The 12,529-nt window shown below is 42.6% G+C and overlaps 1 protein-coding gene across 1 annotated transcript; it reads right to left on the bottom strand.

Moving 5' to 3' along the window:
• Positions 1-8,315: 8,315 nt before the first annotated feature.
• Positions 8,316-9,454, bottom strand: LOC118095499 (galactoside alpha-(1,2)-fucosyltransferase 2-like). Its single transcript, XM_035136750.3, has one exon. It carries the CDS (start codon positions 9,441-9,443, stop codon positions 8,340-8,342), a length of 1,104 nt encoding a protein of 367 aa, XP_034992641.2. The 5' UTR covers positions 9,444-9,454; the 3' UTR covers positions 8,316-8,339.
• Positions 9,455-12,529: the final 3,075 nt, after the last annotated feature.

Raw genomic sequence — 12,529 nt, 5'->3', positions numbered from 1 at the left:
GGAGACCGCCGGGAAACGGTAAGAAAAAAGGGGTTTTCCCGGCGGATACGGGATACTTGGCAGCTATGTACCCCGCATGTGATGTCTAAGGCTGCTAGGAGTTGTAGTACAGCAGCAGTACCTGGAGGACTGTAGCAGGGGACCAAAGGGCCCCAATTAAGCTGATAATGTAAATCCCTATAAATCCTGAAATATGCTTATATTAGTGAATTATGGTAACGTGTTGCTTTAAAGAAACTGATGATTCAGCAAGAAGCCGTCCCTACTGGGATAGAAGGTCAGCTAACACGCAAATCACAAAGATATAATTTTCATAAGCTAGAACACAAATTGTTACATGGTACACGTAACACAGGTTCCCAACACGCATATTATCTCACAATGTAACATATTATTGAGAATCAAAGGCCTAGCTAGCAATCCTTGGCCTAGTTAGCAATGCTTATTGCGCATGCGTATTAGATTAGGTAACGGCATACGTATTAAATATGAAATGAGATAATGATGAATATTAAATATAAAATGATGTAATGCTTTATGTGATTGGTTAAATCAAAATCCTTTGTCTGAAATGTTATAAATTCCTGCCCGACCTTTGGGCGGGGTTGCAGTTTTGCGAAAAGATTTGACTGTAACCTTATTGCTTTGCAATAAACATAATGGACTCCTAACTCCTCTTGTCTCTGAGTTTTATCGGCTAACTCAGAAGATAAGCCTTTTTTTGGCTTACAACAGGACCACTGATTCCCGTCTTTCCTTTACATTTTCCCAGATTCAAACAAACTTTTTAAAAAAGACAAACACAAAAGATTCATTTTCAACTACATGGGGGAAAAAACATAATTTATATGTAAATGAAAATAACAGTGTTCAAATGTCCCTTGTAAAATATGTTATTATTTGCAATTATTAGTAACATTTCCGCTTCAAGTGAGAAAATCATAAAATCATTGAGGTCAACTGTGATGTTCTGGTGTTTATGTAAATACCGTGTTTCTCATATTATAAGACATGTCTTATATTTATTTTTTCCTCAAAAAAACACACTATGGCTTATTTTCAAGGGATGTCTTATTTTTTTCCTCCTCCTCCTGCCGCAGCCGGCATTGCTGCTGCGCCTATCACTATGTCTTATTTTCGGGGTATGGCTTATATTCATTGAATGCTTAAAAATCCTGCTATGGCTTATTTTATGGGTATGTCTTAAAATATGAGAAACAGGGTAGTATTGTATGTATATGTAATAATATTAGAGTTATATGAGGTAAGTGTGTAGGCAAGCTTAGTTCATTTTTTTAGTTGCTATTTTGTTACTATTGTTACTATTGTTTTATAGATTATACATGCCATATTAATTTGTTTATCGTAAAGTATGACTTGTGCTACATATGTGATGTTTAGCTTATTATCAGTGGCTGTTTCATTAATAGTCTTTTATGGATTCTAATTGTTTTATTGATTGTGAATTATTTTACTATGATTTATACTGTATTTGGGAAGTTCTGGTATGTTTTGTTATATGACTTTTATTGTTTGCAAGCCACTTTGAGATACTTTTGAAAGAAAAGCATCATAGAAATACAATAAACCATGTCAAATCAAGAACAATATGCAAATTAATGGCGTTTGTTGTTGGGAGGCAGGTGCTTGGAATGTTGGTAGTGAATGGTGATTGGATAGAAGTTTTGAAAAAGGAGTTTGAATGCTGCTGGGGGACAGTTGAGAGAGGCAGTTGAGTTTGAAGTTGAACTTGGAGTGACAGTTGGTTATGGATGTGGAGAGAGTGTATTTGGAGGGGAGCAGGGCCAGTATTGTTTTAAATGAGTCAAAATAACCAAATAAGATAAAACAAAACTGAAACCATATGCTTCTCTACCCTCTAAGTGATGATAAAACCTTTTAATGTTTCTGTTTTAAATAAATTGTACTGCACACACATGCCTCTTGATTGGCTTCTTAAGAAATGGGAAATCTCTAATAGTCCACAGTATCCATGTTGGCCCTGGGAAGAAAGGCAGTTTAGAAATACCTGCCAAAAGTCCAGCTGTACACTTGACAGATCAAGAAGCTGGTACAGGGGACTTGAGGGCAGTCTGTGCGTGGTGCCAGCTTGTGGTAGTGGCCCAAAGGGCCCTAATGAACGTGTTTCGACTATGGCAGACAAACACGGCTACCTACCTGTAACCATAGCATAGCATGAAGAAGCAAATGGGCAGGTTCCCAGAGAGAAGGTCACAGCCGCTTTTCTCCTCCTTCAGTTCTGCTGCTCTCACATGGGCTTGTTGTTTTTGTCACTCCAGGCAAGTTGTAGCCAAAGTTTGTTCTATGGCTTACAGCTTGTGCTTTGCCTGAGGAAGATAAAGCATGAGTCTGGGTTCAGATAGAATGCTAAGCCTAGCTCACAGTGGTGCACAAACAGCAAAGCCAGAGGAGTGGCAAAGTGGCCACAGTCTCTCTGAGAACCAGCACATTTCCTTCTTTGTATGATGCTGCTTCTTTTTTTCTAGGTTAGCCTTACATGGAAACTGGACCTGTGTGTCCTTCTACCAGCTGAGTTGCTATCTCATGAGAAGATGGATGGCATTCAACGGGTCCTCTCATTGACGCCTTATGTAGTCATCCTTCTAGACAGCATCTCTTAAGGAGTCAGTTGTGTCTAGAATTGTATTATGTCATGAGAAAAGGCTAATCGGAGTGGTGGGCTTCCATTCAAGACTACAGAGATGGCATTGGACAGCTGTGAGGTTAGCACAGGATAGGTGAGCTATCTCCCTTGGTTATTCACCAGTCCTTTGAAGGCATGTGTTGGCTGTGCGAGCAACAGGGAATGTTTGGTGACTTCAGCTTAAGACACTAACATGGTATATAAAGCTCAGCAGTGTTTTTACTTAGCGGAGAGCCCAAATGGAAACCTTGAAAAGGAGAGACCACAAGAGGATGCGATTTTACTATCAGAAATTTGGTACTGTTGCTCAGGAGAGGGTTTCTCAGAAAATGAAAGGGCTGTAAGTTATCTGCTTTTCTATGCTTCATGCTTCATATGCTTGTCTAACAAATACAACTTGTTAAAGTTCGTTCTGAATGTTCCTTTTATTGCCAGCCTGAATCCAAAAGAATATTTGATAAGACAGCCATTCACTTATATTCCACCAGCAAGTGAAAGTTTATCTGTTTTGACAAGTATTTGCCTGGCTTTCTCTTTTTATGATTTATTCCATTTTACTTTTTTTTAAAGTATTCTTTGCTTTGTCTTATGATAGTTTTGAACTGCTGTTGTTTAATTTCCTTGTGTGCTTGTTTTGAAACATCATATGGCTTCCATTAAAGAGAAAAGCATAATCCCTAATGTAGCTTCCTATCCTGTGGCTGAAGACAGAGCCCTGGCTTATGGTTGTCAACATCTCAATTCCTGTTTCCTTCTGTGCACATGGTATGTAATCTTCAAGGGACTTTTTGCATTTGCCCACTGTTCATATACTTTTCATTTTGAAAGAAAGGTCCAGGTTTAGTCACATCTCTTAGCTTCTCTGCTGAAATAATGACCGGTGAAAAGCTCCCAGGATGCGAATCATAGGTGCAAGTCAGAGAAGACAGTCGAGAAGAGGGAGGTAGATTAAAGGTCTGATATAGTAGAAGGCTGATCCTTATTTTGGTTGCTATACATTCAAAGAAACATACAAATAATTCCGTGCATTCAAGGGAGCTGTGGGCTAGCTTGTGTTTCTCGTATCACATCGGCTGCCGTATCAATAGGAGTATAGCGTCTAGATCAAGGGAAGTAATAGTACCACTGTATTCTGCTCTGGTCAGACCTCACCTGGAGTACTGTGTCCAGTTCTGGGCACCACAGTTCAAGAAGGATACTGACAAGCTGGAACATGTCCAGAAGAGGGCAGCCAAAATGGTCAAAGACTTGGAAACAATGCCTTATGAGGAACGGCTTAGGGAGCTGGGTATGTTTAGCCTGGAGAAGAGAAGGTTAAGGGGTGATATGATAGCTATGTTCAAATATATAAAAGGATGTCATATAGAGGAGGGTGAAACATTGTTTTCTGCTGCTCCAGAGAAGCAGACACGGAGCAATGGATTCAAACTACAAGAAAGAAGATTCCACCTAAACATTAGGAAGAACTTCCTGACAGTAAGAGCTGTTCGACAGTGGAATTTGCTGCCAAGAAGTGTGGTGGAGTCTCCTTCTTTGGAGGTCTTTAAGCAGAGGCTTGACAGGCATATGTCAAGAATGCTTTGATGGTGTTTCCTGCTTGGCAGGGGGTTGGACTGGATGGCCCTTGTGGTCTCTTCCAACTCTATGATTCTATGATTCAATACCATGACTATGTGACAATCACCCTCCAAAGCCAAAGGACTTTCAAACACATTTTTTGATATTACATCGGTATCACATGTTCAAAGAAAGAAAACCACCAACCTGTTGACTTCCAGAGGCCCATGGACACTACTTACAAGCCTCTTTGTATCCCATCTATTATCCTTATCCAACCTGGTGCCTTTCTGTGCTCAGGAAGTCCCCAGGAGTAGATGGGGTAGGGATAACAATGATACCACCCGTCTAGTGTTGATTTTAGGAAACTTCCCAATGAATAGCAGCTTTGCCCCCTCTCGTCCCCCCTCAAGTTATGTACACAGCTCAGCCTCTAATGGCAGTGTCTAATTAATCCAGGTTGCAACCCCACCCCCACTGTATTGTTATTATTGGGACGCGGGTGGTGCTGTGGTCCGAACCACTGAGCCTCTTGGACTTGCCGATCAGAAGGTTAGCGGTTCAAATCTGCACGACGGGGTGAGCTCCTGTTGCTCTGTCCCAGCTCCTGCCAACCCAGCAGTTCCAAAGCACACCAGTGCAATTAGATAAATAGGTACCGCTGCAGCAGGAAGGAAAATGGTGTTTCCGTGCGTTCTGGTTTCTGTCATTGCTCCAGAAGTGGTTTGGTCATGCCGGCCACATGACCCTGAAAAGCTGTCTGTGGACAAATGCTAGCTCCCTCGGCCTGAAAGCGAGATGAGCGCCGCAACCCCATAGTCGCCTTTAACAGGACGTAACCGTCCAGGGGTCCTTTACCTATTGTTATCTCATGCCTTTTCCACTATACTTACAGGATATTTATATTGCCCTTAGATTTTGATGTGCAAAAGTACAAGAGATGTTGAAACCATTGGCCAAGAAGCCAAGCAAAGATAACTCCACGAGTCCACCATGATGACAAGATCATTTTCTCAAGACATACAACAACAAGAATACAAAATTATTATTTTTTCAACACTCAGACATACCAGATGCACCACTACATGGAGCACACTGATAAGCAAGCTTCTTTTTATCACTGGCTACAACCTATGAATTGGTTTCCCCCAAATCTTTCTCATTTCCTTGCAAAAAGATGCCAAGTAATTTTTGGTGCATCCATTTTTAAACAAGTCTTCAATTGATCCATTACAAGAAGCACATTTTAATTACTGGGGCTGCTCTTCAAGGCCCCATGTGTTTATTCTCTTTGGTTTAATTTATATTTTGTAATGGTGTTGGTTTTTTTTTACCAGTATTTGATGTTTTAGATGTGTTACTCTTAAACTGTATTTAAAAATAATAATAATAATTAATAATAATAATAAATAATAATAGTAAAAATAATAAAGATGGGGTTTTCATCTCAGTTTGTGTTCTTTCGTTCATTACATTGTATAATATTTTACTTTATTTCAGAATCTCAAAAAAGTAGATAGTCTGAGAAACTTCAGGACTGTTTTGTCATATATATGGCCAGAATCTTTTGATTTCTTTATTGCTGCCTCCATGCCCCATACAGGGCAGCTAATATTTCATTTAAAAGGCTCCATGTCCTTTTGAATCAAGCTAGAATGAAAAAGACACTGAGGAGCTCACTTGGTTAGAGTCTCACATAATCCTCTAGGACCACTTTTTCTATCTTTCTACTGGTGAGAGCTCCTTATAGAAAATAACTGAGAAATACCTGGCTGGGGAACAGGTATTCATGCCCCACCCCCCACCAAGCAGGACAACGGCAGGATCTTGAGATAATACTCTTCGTAACTCAGTTTTTGTTTCACATGAGAAATGTTGATTTTTTTAAAAAAATGTTTCTAAACATTTAACAGCATGAAGCATTCATAGTTTGAAAGGGCACAGTTTGAAAGGGCACAGTGCTCTGATTTGGAGTCATCATAACCTTGGGCACATGAGAATCGCCTCAAGTGATTCCCACCTTCTTTGTTGGGGACCTATGTAAGCATTGACAAGTATGAGAGGTTGCTGTGTTAATTCAGACAACTTGCCCAAAAGATCTGGTGCTCCTGGGTTTAGAGTCTAGTAGTTCCTGCTCAGAGAACTTTGTGGGAAGTTTGCATTGCAACTATGTGCTCGGATCCAGGGGATGTGAGACCCTTTGGCAAGTGATCCTGACTCAAGGACATTCTTTAAGAGGTCACTATGAGAAAGAACTGTAGGTTTGGGGTGTTACCAGCTGGGGATTGCAATCCAAAAGAAGATAATAATCAAAATGGCAACTTGGATGGGGGACTGATTGTGAGCAATTGCATCTCGTACCACTGTGATGTCTCTGCTGCCTATTAAAACTACAACCAGTCACTGCTAGCCGATCATCAAACAATGTCTCAAATTCATTCCTTTTCCTTTTCACGCAAACAGTCCAAAAGGGGTTCTCTAATTAGAATAATTCATAATAAATGTCAGCTATGAAGTAATGCCTCTGGTGTATGTTTCAGTGTTCTGATCTCCACAACGCAGCTGAATATTTCAAGGATATAGTTATCACATTGTGATTTTTTGTTTGTTTCAGCAAGTCTACGCAGAAATGATTTAGTTAATCAGTTAAAAGTAGAAGGGGATGTTGAAGGGTGAAGCTGTTCTTGCTCCTGTTTCTCCCAAATCCATAGCTGTCAAGTTTCCACCTTTTTTTAAGGGAAATTCCCTTATGCTGAATAGGCTTCTTTGCGAGAAAAGGGAAAACTTGACAGCTATGCCCAAATCTGTTGCCATTGCTTAGCAGCCTTCTCAGAGCACTAGCTAGATGATCATGAAACAATGTTTGCACACTAACACCTGGGAGAGTCTGCCTCGTTAAATGGGAAATGAGTCTTTAAATTTGAACTACAAAAGCAGTAAAATCCAACTGCTGTTCCCAGTTTATCACTAGGGATGGGCAAATCTGCAAATTTTGGGTTCTCACATTTCCAGTCTTAGTTTGGTTCTCCAAATTTCTGTATGTGTTTTTTTTAAAAAGACAACAGGCAGATGGCTTGTGATAGAAAGGGCTGTGCAAGATGGCGAAATGAGAGTAAGTGGCAACAGAAAAAAGGCTGAGAAAGCGGAAGGAGGAAGGATGGAGGAAAAAAGAATTGCAGGAAGGGAGTTGGAGAGAAAAGCGCCAACAGGTGACAAAGATAGAAAGGAGGTGCGGAAAGTTATGGAAAGTGAGAAAATGACAGACTTTTTTAGATAAGAAAATGCAAACCTAATGGTGATGATGACTTGCCCTCACAAAAGAAATGGTCCCAGATATACAAGAGAGGATGCAAGCATTGAAAGGCTTCAAAAGTTTGACCAATAAGACATGAAATATTGGTTCACCTGTATTGAAAAGAAATATCATGCCAATATACCTGTGTGTGATAGGTGGTATGTCCTAGTGCTATTAATTTTAAATTAAAAGTGAAAATGTAGAAGTGAGTCCCTTATTCTGGGTCTGGACTGGTTGAAGACCACTATTCTAGAGACTATTGTCTCTTTGACAACCCCTCAAGTAGTGTGCCTTGTTGTTGTTGTTTCATTTTACAACTTGCTGATACTTCTTTGTAATAAAACCCTAATTAAAATATAATTTTAATAGGGCTTGCCTCACTTTCCAGGGAACTCTTCAGAAGGGCTGGATTTAGGTTTGATGAGGCCCTAAGCTACTGAAGGTAATGGGGCCCTTTATATGTCCAGCGGTTCTTTGTCAACAACAAATTGTCGCTGTTTGTAGTGCTGAATATATGGTGTATGGTAATTTATGGACCTAATAGGTATCTAAAGCCATTTCCAAATAGGAGCCTACACAACACAAAATACTGTTGCTGTATGTAGGTTTTATTTTATTTGTTTATTATCTTATATTCTGGAAATGTACATCCAGGTTTTTTTATTTAATTTTTTGGGGGGCCCCCAAGGGAGTGGGGCCTTAAGCTATAGCTTGTTTAGCTTGTATGTAAATCCAGCATTGCTCTTCAGTATTTGCCTGCAGTATTTAGCCAAATGCTTGAACACAGAGTATCTAATTAGACATGAATCAGCAGCTATCTGCTCAAGCTTCTGGCTTCTGGACTTGAGAAGGATTATTGGGCAGCAGAGGGGAGAGGTCTGCTGGAATCCCAATCCATTCAGGTAAAAAAACTGCTGAGGGCTTGAAGCGCTTGAGGAAGGGAGCGTCTGGGAGGGTGTAGTTGGCCAAGTAGATGGTCTCCCCACCAGCCAGGTAGCTGGCCCAGAGTCCAAAAGTGCCTATCGTCATTATTGTGTGGTTGCAATGAGCAAGGAGAGCAAAATCCCTCCCTGGAGAGGACTCCCGCCCATCCCCAGAAAAATAAACATCCCCTCTGGAGGCATTAATGTTTTTCTTACACCACTCCATCCCATTGCTGGTCACCACAAAGATGGGATTGCGGTACTTCTTTCTAAAATAGTTCATGGCTTTCTCCAAATATCCTCTGTCAGCTACCACACCTTTCCAGCTGGGCATCACATAGACATAATCCCCTCTGCGGACATGCACTCCAACATATGTCACCTCCTGGCGCTGCCCCCGTAGCTCCTGAAGATATTGATTGGCTTCTTCCTTGATGTGGTCATGGAAGGAGAACTGCTGAAGTATCTCTTGGCGGATATGGTGATAAAAGGTGTAAGAACATGGGTAGCCCGTCAGCTGGACGTACTTGCCTTTGATGTGTTTATAATCCTCTGACATCCAATTATGCAGAGGGAAGTTCTTCCAGTGGATCTTTTTCTCCACTTGAGCATGGATCACTGGTAAAGTGATTCGGAACATTGGTGACAGGTACTGGTGCATGGCGGGATAAATATAGGCTTGATGTCCATTCATCTTGGCTAAGGCATAGAGGGTGGCATATTCCCCTATCTGGTTCCCGAAACGGCCAGCAGAGTTCACTGTCCATATGCCGCTATCTATGATCTTAGAGGATGACCTGGACGAAGTGGTGGTGGTGATGATGAGAGAGGCAGGATGTCCCTTCCCTGAGAAATTGGATGCATTCTTGACGCTGATCCTCCACCGCTGATATGGCATCTTGTCATACAGGTGCAAGAATGAAGAGAGGGACAGGAGACCGAAAAAGAAGAGGAAGAGGAAGAGGGCAGGTTGGCTGAAGGAACATCTTTGTGGGAGATCCATAGCTGCACAATAGGAACACCTACAGGAAGAGCAAAGTGGAGTGAAAAGACAGGTAGGATCTACACAGAGATCACAACCACCGATATATGTCAGTATTGACTGGGACTATGTTGCCACACCTCATATGATATATGTCTATGCGGAAGCAAATCCTATTGACTTCAATGAAACTTACATCTTGGTTCTATTTGAAGTCAAAGTTTATTTTTAGGGAAAGTGATAACAATACCTTTTTTTGGCAACTACACCATTTTACTTATCTGACCCTCTCTGCTTCTGTTAGAGGCAGGACAGGGGCGCTGACTTGTCCCCCTCCCCCATTGAGGGGGCCACCATCCCCCGCCGCGGCCGGGCAAGTGCTGGCATGTTGTGTGGGGGCGGGACATGCAGGTGGTGATTTTCATCCTCTGTGCTGCCCATTGCTTATAAGCAAGTGCTGGCCCACTGGGCAGGAGGCTTTGAGGGTAAAGATCACCCTCCACCCTCACCAGTCCCCCCCCCTCACCACAGGGAAAGCATTGGCATGCCAGGCAGGGCCAGGAAGGGTAATGTGACGCCCGGCCCCCTCAGTGTGGGGGATAAGTCGGTGCCCCGTCTTGCCTCTAACAGAGGGTCAGATTAGTAAAACGGTATAGTCATCATGGCATGCATGTACCAGAAAACAACAAGAGGTAAAATAATTTAGACAGATCCACACGTTCACTCTTTCTTCCTAGTCATTTAGCCATCCTACTTGCAGGACAGTTTTAATCCATATCTAGTTAATATGTAGCTCCCTAGAATGATACATATTTAGAATTCCAGCCTTAGAGTCTAGGAGGAGCAACTGCAGTGCCTGGACTTTGGGGGTGCAATTAATTTGATGGAAATGTAATGTCTCTGTCTTTCAGCTTAACCTGCCAAACGACACTCCATTCTCTCCATTGTTCAACTTCTCTTGCACCTAGACTTGCCTTCCTTTTGGTCCTCTCTCTCTCTCTCTCTCTCTCTCTCTCTCTCACACACACACACACACACACACACACAGGCAGACACAGATGCACACACATACAGCAAAGAGATCACCCAGCACTATCCCTGGCCCTATGACATTGAAGTATTAAATTGGAGAACTTACCTGCAGTGACTCTCCAAAGGTGTTCTATCAGGTCAGAATTCAGGAAAAGTCAAGCTTTGTTTTCTCTGCCTCTATGTGGGATTGGGAGTTGTGCTCCCTGGATACTGCAATAGCATAAGGAAGGGCCGTGGGTAACTGCTTTACACTGACTGGCGTTAACACAATTTTAACAAGTGAGTTTGACTTCTGTACAGACCCATCATGAAACCCATGCAGGTCATAATGTGACATATAAAAGGACTGGACTTCAGACCTCCACATGACTCACCATTCAGGTTTTTTCCGTATGCACTTTAAGCAAAAAAGAAAGTCCATATATTCGCTCATCTATTTATACACACACACACCTACACTATCCTGCTTCGATAGACCGCAGGACAGTTTATAGCAGGCCAGTTCACTGTCCCCGAGACACTGTTGGAGGCCGGACTATGGTTTGAAAAAAATGTGAACGAATATTTAACTCACCCACTTTTGAAGCTTTGTGGCCTTCCCATTCCCCAGCCTTATGGCAAAAACACAGGGAGGCTTTGCGATAGCTGGCCAGAAGCATGTCCCATTTTTACCTGGCACTGAATCCTCAAGATGCCCGTCTCTCCCTGGAGCCTTCCTGCAGAGGAGGGAAGTCCTCCCCCCCTGGGTTGTTCTCCCTTGAAGGTTGCTCCTCCCCCGTTCCTCTGAACACATGCCTGCCTTTTCTACCGCGCCCCCCTCCGTTGTACTGGGACCCGTAGACGGTTGAGGCCAAAGGCAGCAAGAGGCCTTTTGGCAGTGCCCTGGAGAAGCGCTCTCCCTCGCAGGCAGGCTACCGGCCGGGGACCCCAGCTGAGGCAGAAAAAACCCGGGACTCTGCCAGCCTGCAGTCTTCTCGGCGGGTGGGGGTCCTGCTGCTGCTGCTGCACTAGATCACTTCATCTTCCCTATTACCACTTCGGCAGCCAATAGACAGCTGCCCTTGTCGCAACAAGAGGGAGAGTGATTGGCGGTGATCAGGCAGCTGATAGGTGGTTTCTGCAACGTGAGTGGTTGTGTGTTGCATTCCGGAGGATGAGCAAATTTCAGCATTCGCCGCCCCCCAACAATCAAGCGGCCAATGCCGAAAATCGCTCACCTACTGGAATGAAGTGCGAGCCCAAGATTGTAAGCGGCGATTGGCCGCTTGGTTTGGGGGGGGGATGCTGAAAATTGCTCACCCGCCAGAACGCAGCACACAACCACTGGCAGTGAGCGCGAAGAGGAGGAGTCCAAGAGCGACCCTCCCAGGTGGCGCCCTATTGGTCAGGGCCGAAGCCCGTCAGACCCATTGCGGCACTCGGATTGGCCTTTTCTGCACTAGACAGCGGCGGGTTCTGCAATGGCTGGTCGGGCTGGGTTCACAACCCTGGCGGGCGGCATCGGGCCCTCAGCCCGTAGTTTGAGGACCCCTGTAATAAACAATATATGTCAACATATAATAGTCATTCAATTCAAATAAATTAAGAGAGTTACATAAATATAATTTATAATAAATGCATAGTGATACATAATAGTACATAATCCATACTAAACAGCAATGTTGAATTATATACTATGTCATCCCAGCAACTAATTCTTTAACTCATGCAAATATTATTTATTATTTATTAAATGCATCCATCACTTTTTCCTGCCAAACCAACTCAAAGTGCTTATAAAGAAAACAAAAACCCAGCTCAGGTGCAATCATAAAACATATTTAATAACAGCCTCCAGAAAAATTAACGGGAGGAAAACCTGCAGCAGCAGATCTAAAGTGCAGAAACAATGTACAAGTCTCTTTATCCAAAACTAGCTTTCTGATTTTTCTGAAGATTTTTCTGAAGATTTTTCATAATACAATAAGATAAAAGGAATTAATATAGATAAAAACAAAAACAGGGAAAAGAAAAGAAAATGCAGAGTCCGCTCTCAAAGGTAGCTTTTAACCCTTGTCGCACATAGAAAGTGGTGG

This window comes from Zootoca vivipara, chromosome 12, assembly GCF_965207765.1.
Source record: "Zootoca vivipara chromosome 12, rZooViv2.hap1.1, whole genome shotgun sequence".
Lineage (NCBI taxonomy): Eukaryota > Metazoa > Chordata > Lepidosauria > Squamata > Lacertidae > Zootoca > Zootoca vivipara.
This window is presented reverse-complemented; position numbering and strand designations above follow the sequence as displayed.

Coding starts and splice junctions, on each gene's coding strand:
- LOC118095499 (XM_035136750.3), bottom strand. CDS start 9,443: ATGGATCTCCCACAAAGATGTTCCTTCAGCCAACCTGCCCTCTTCCTC.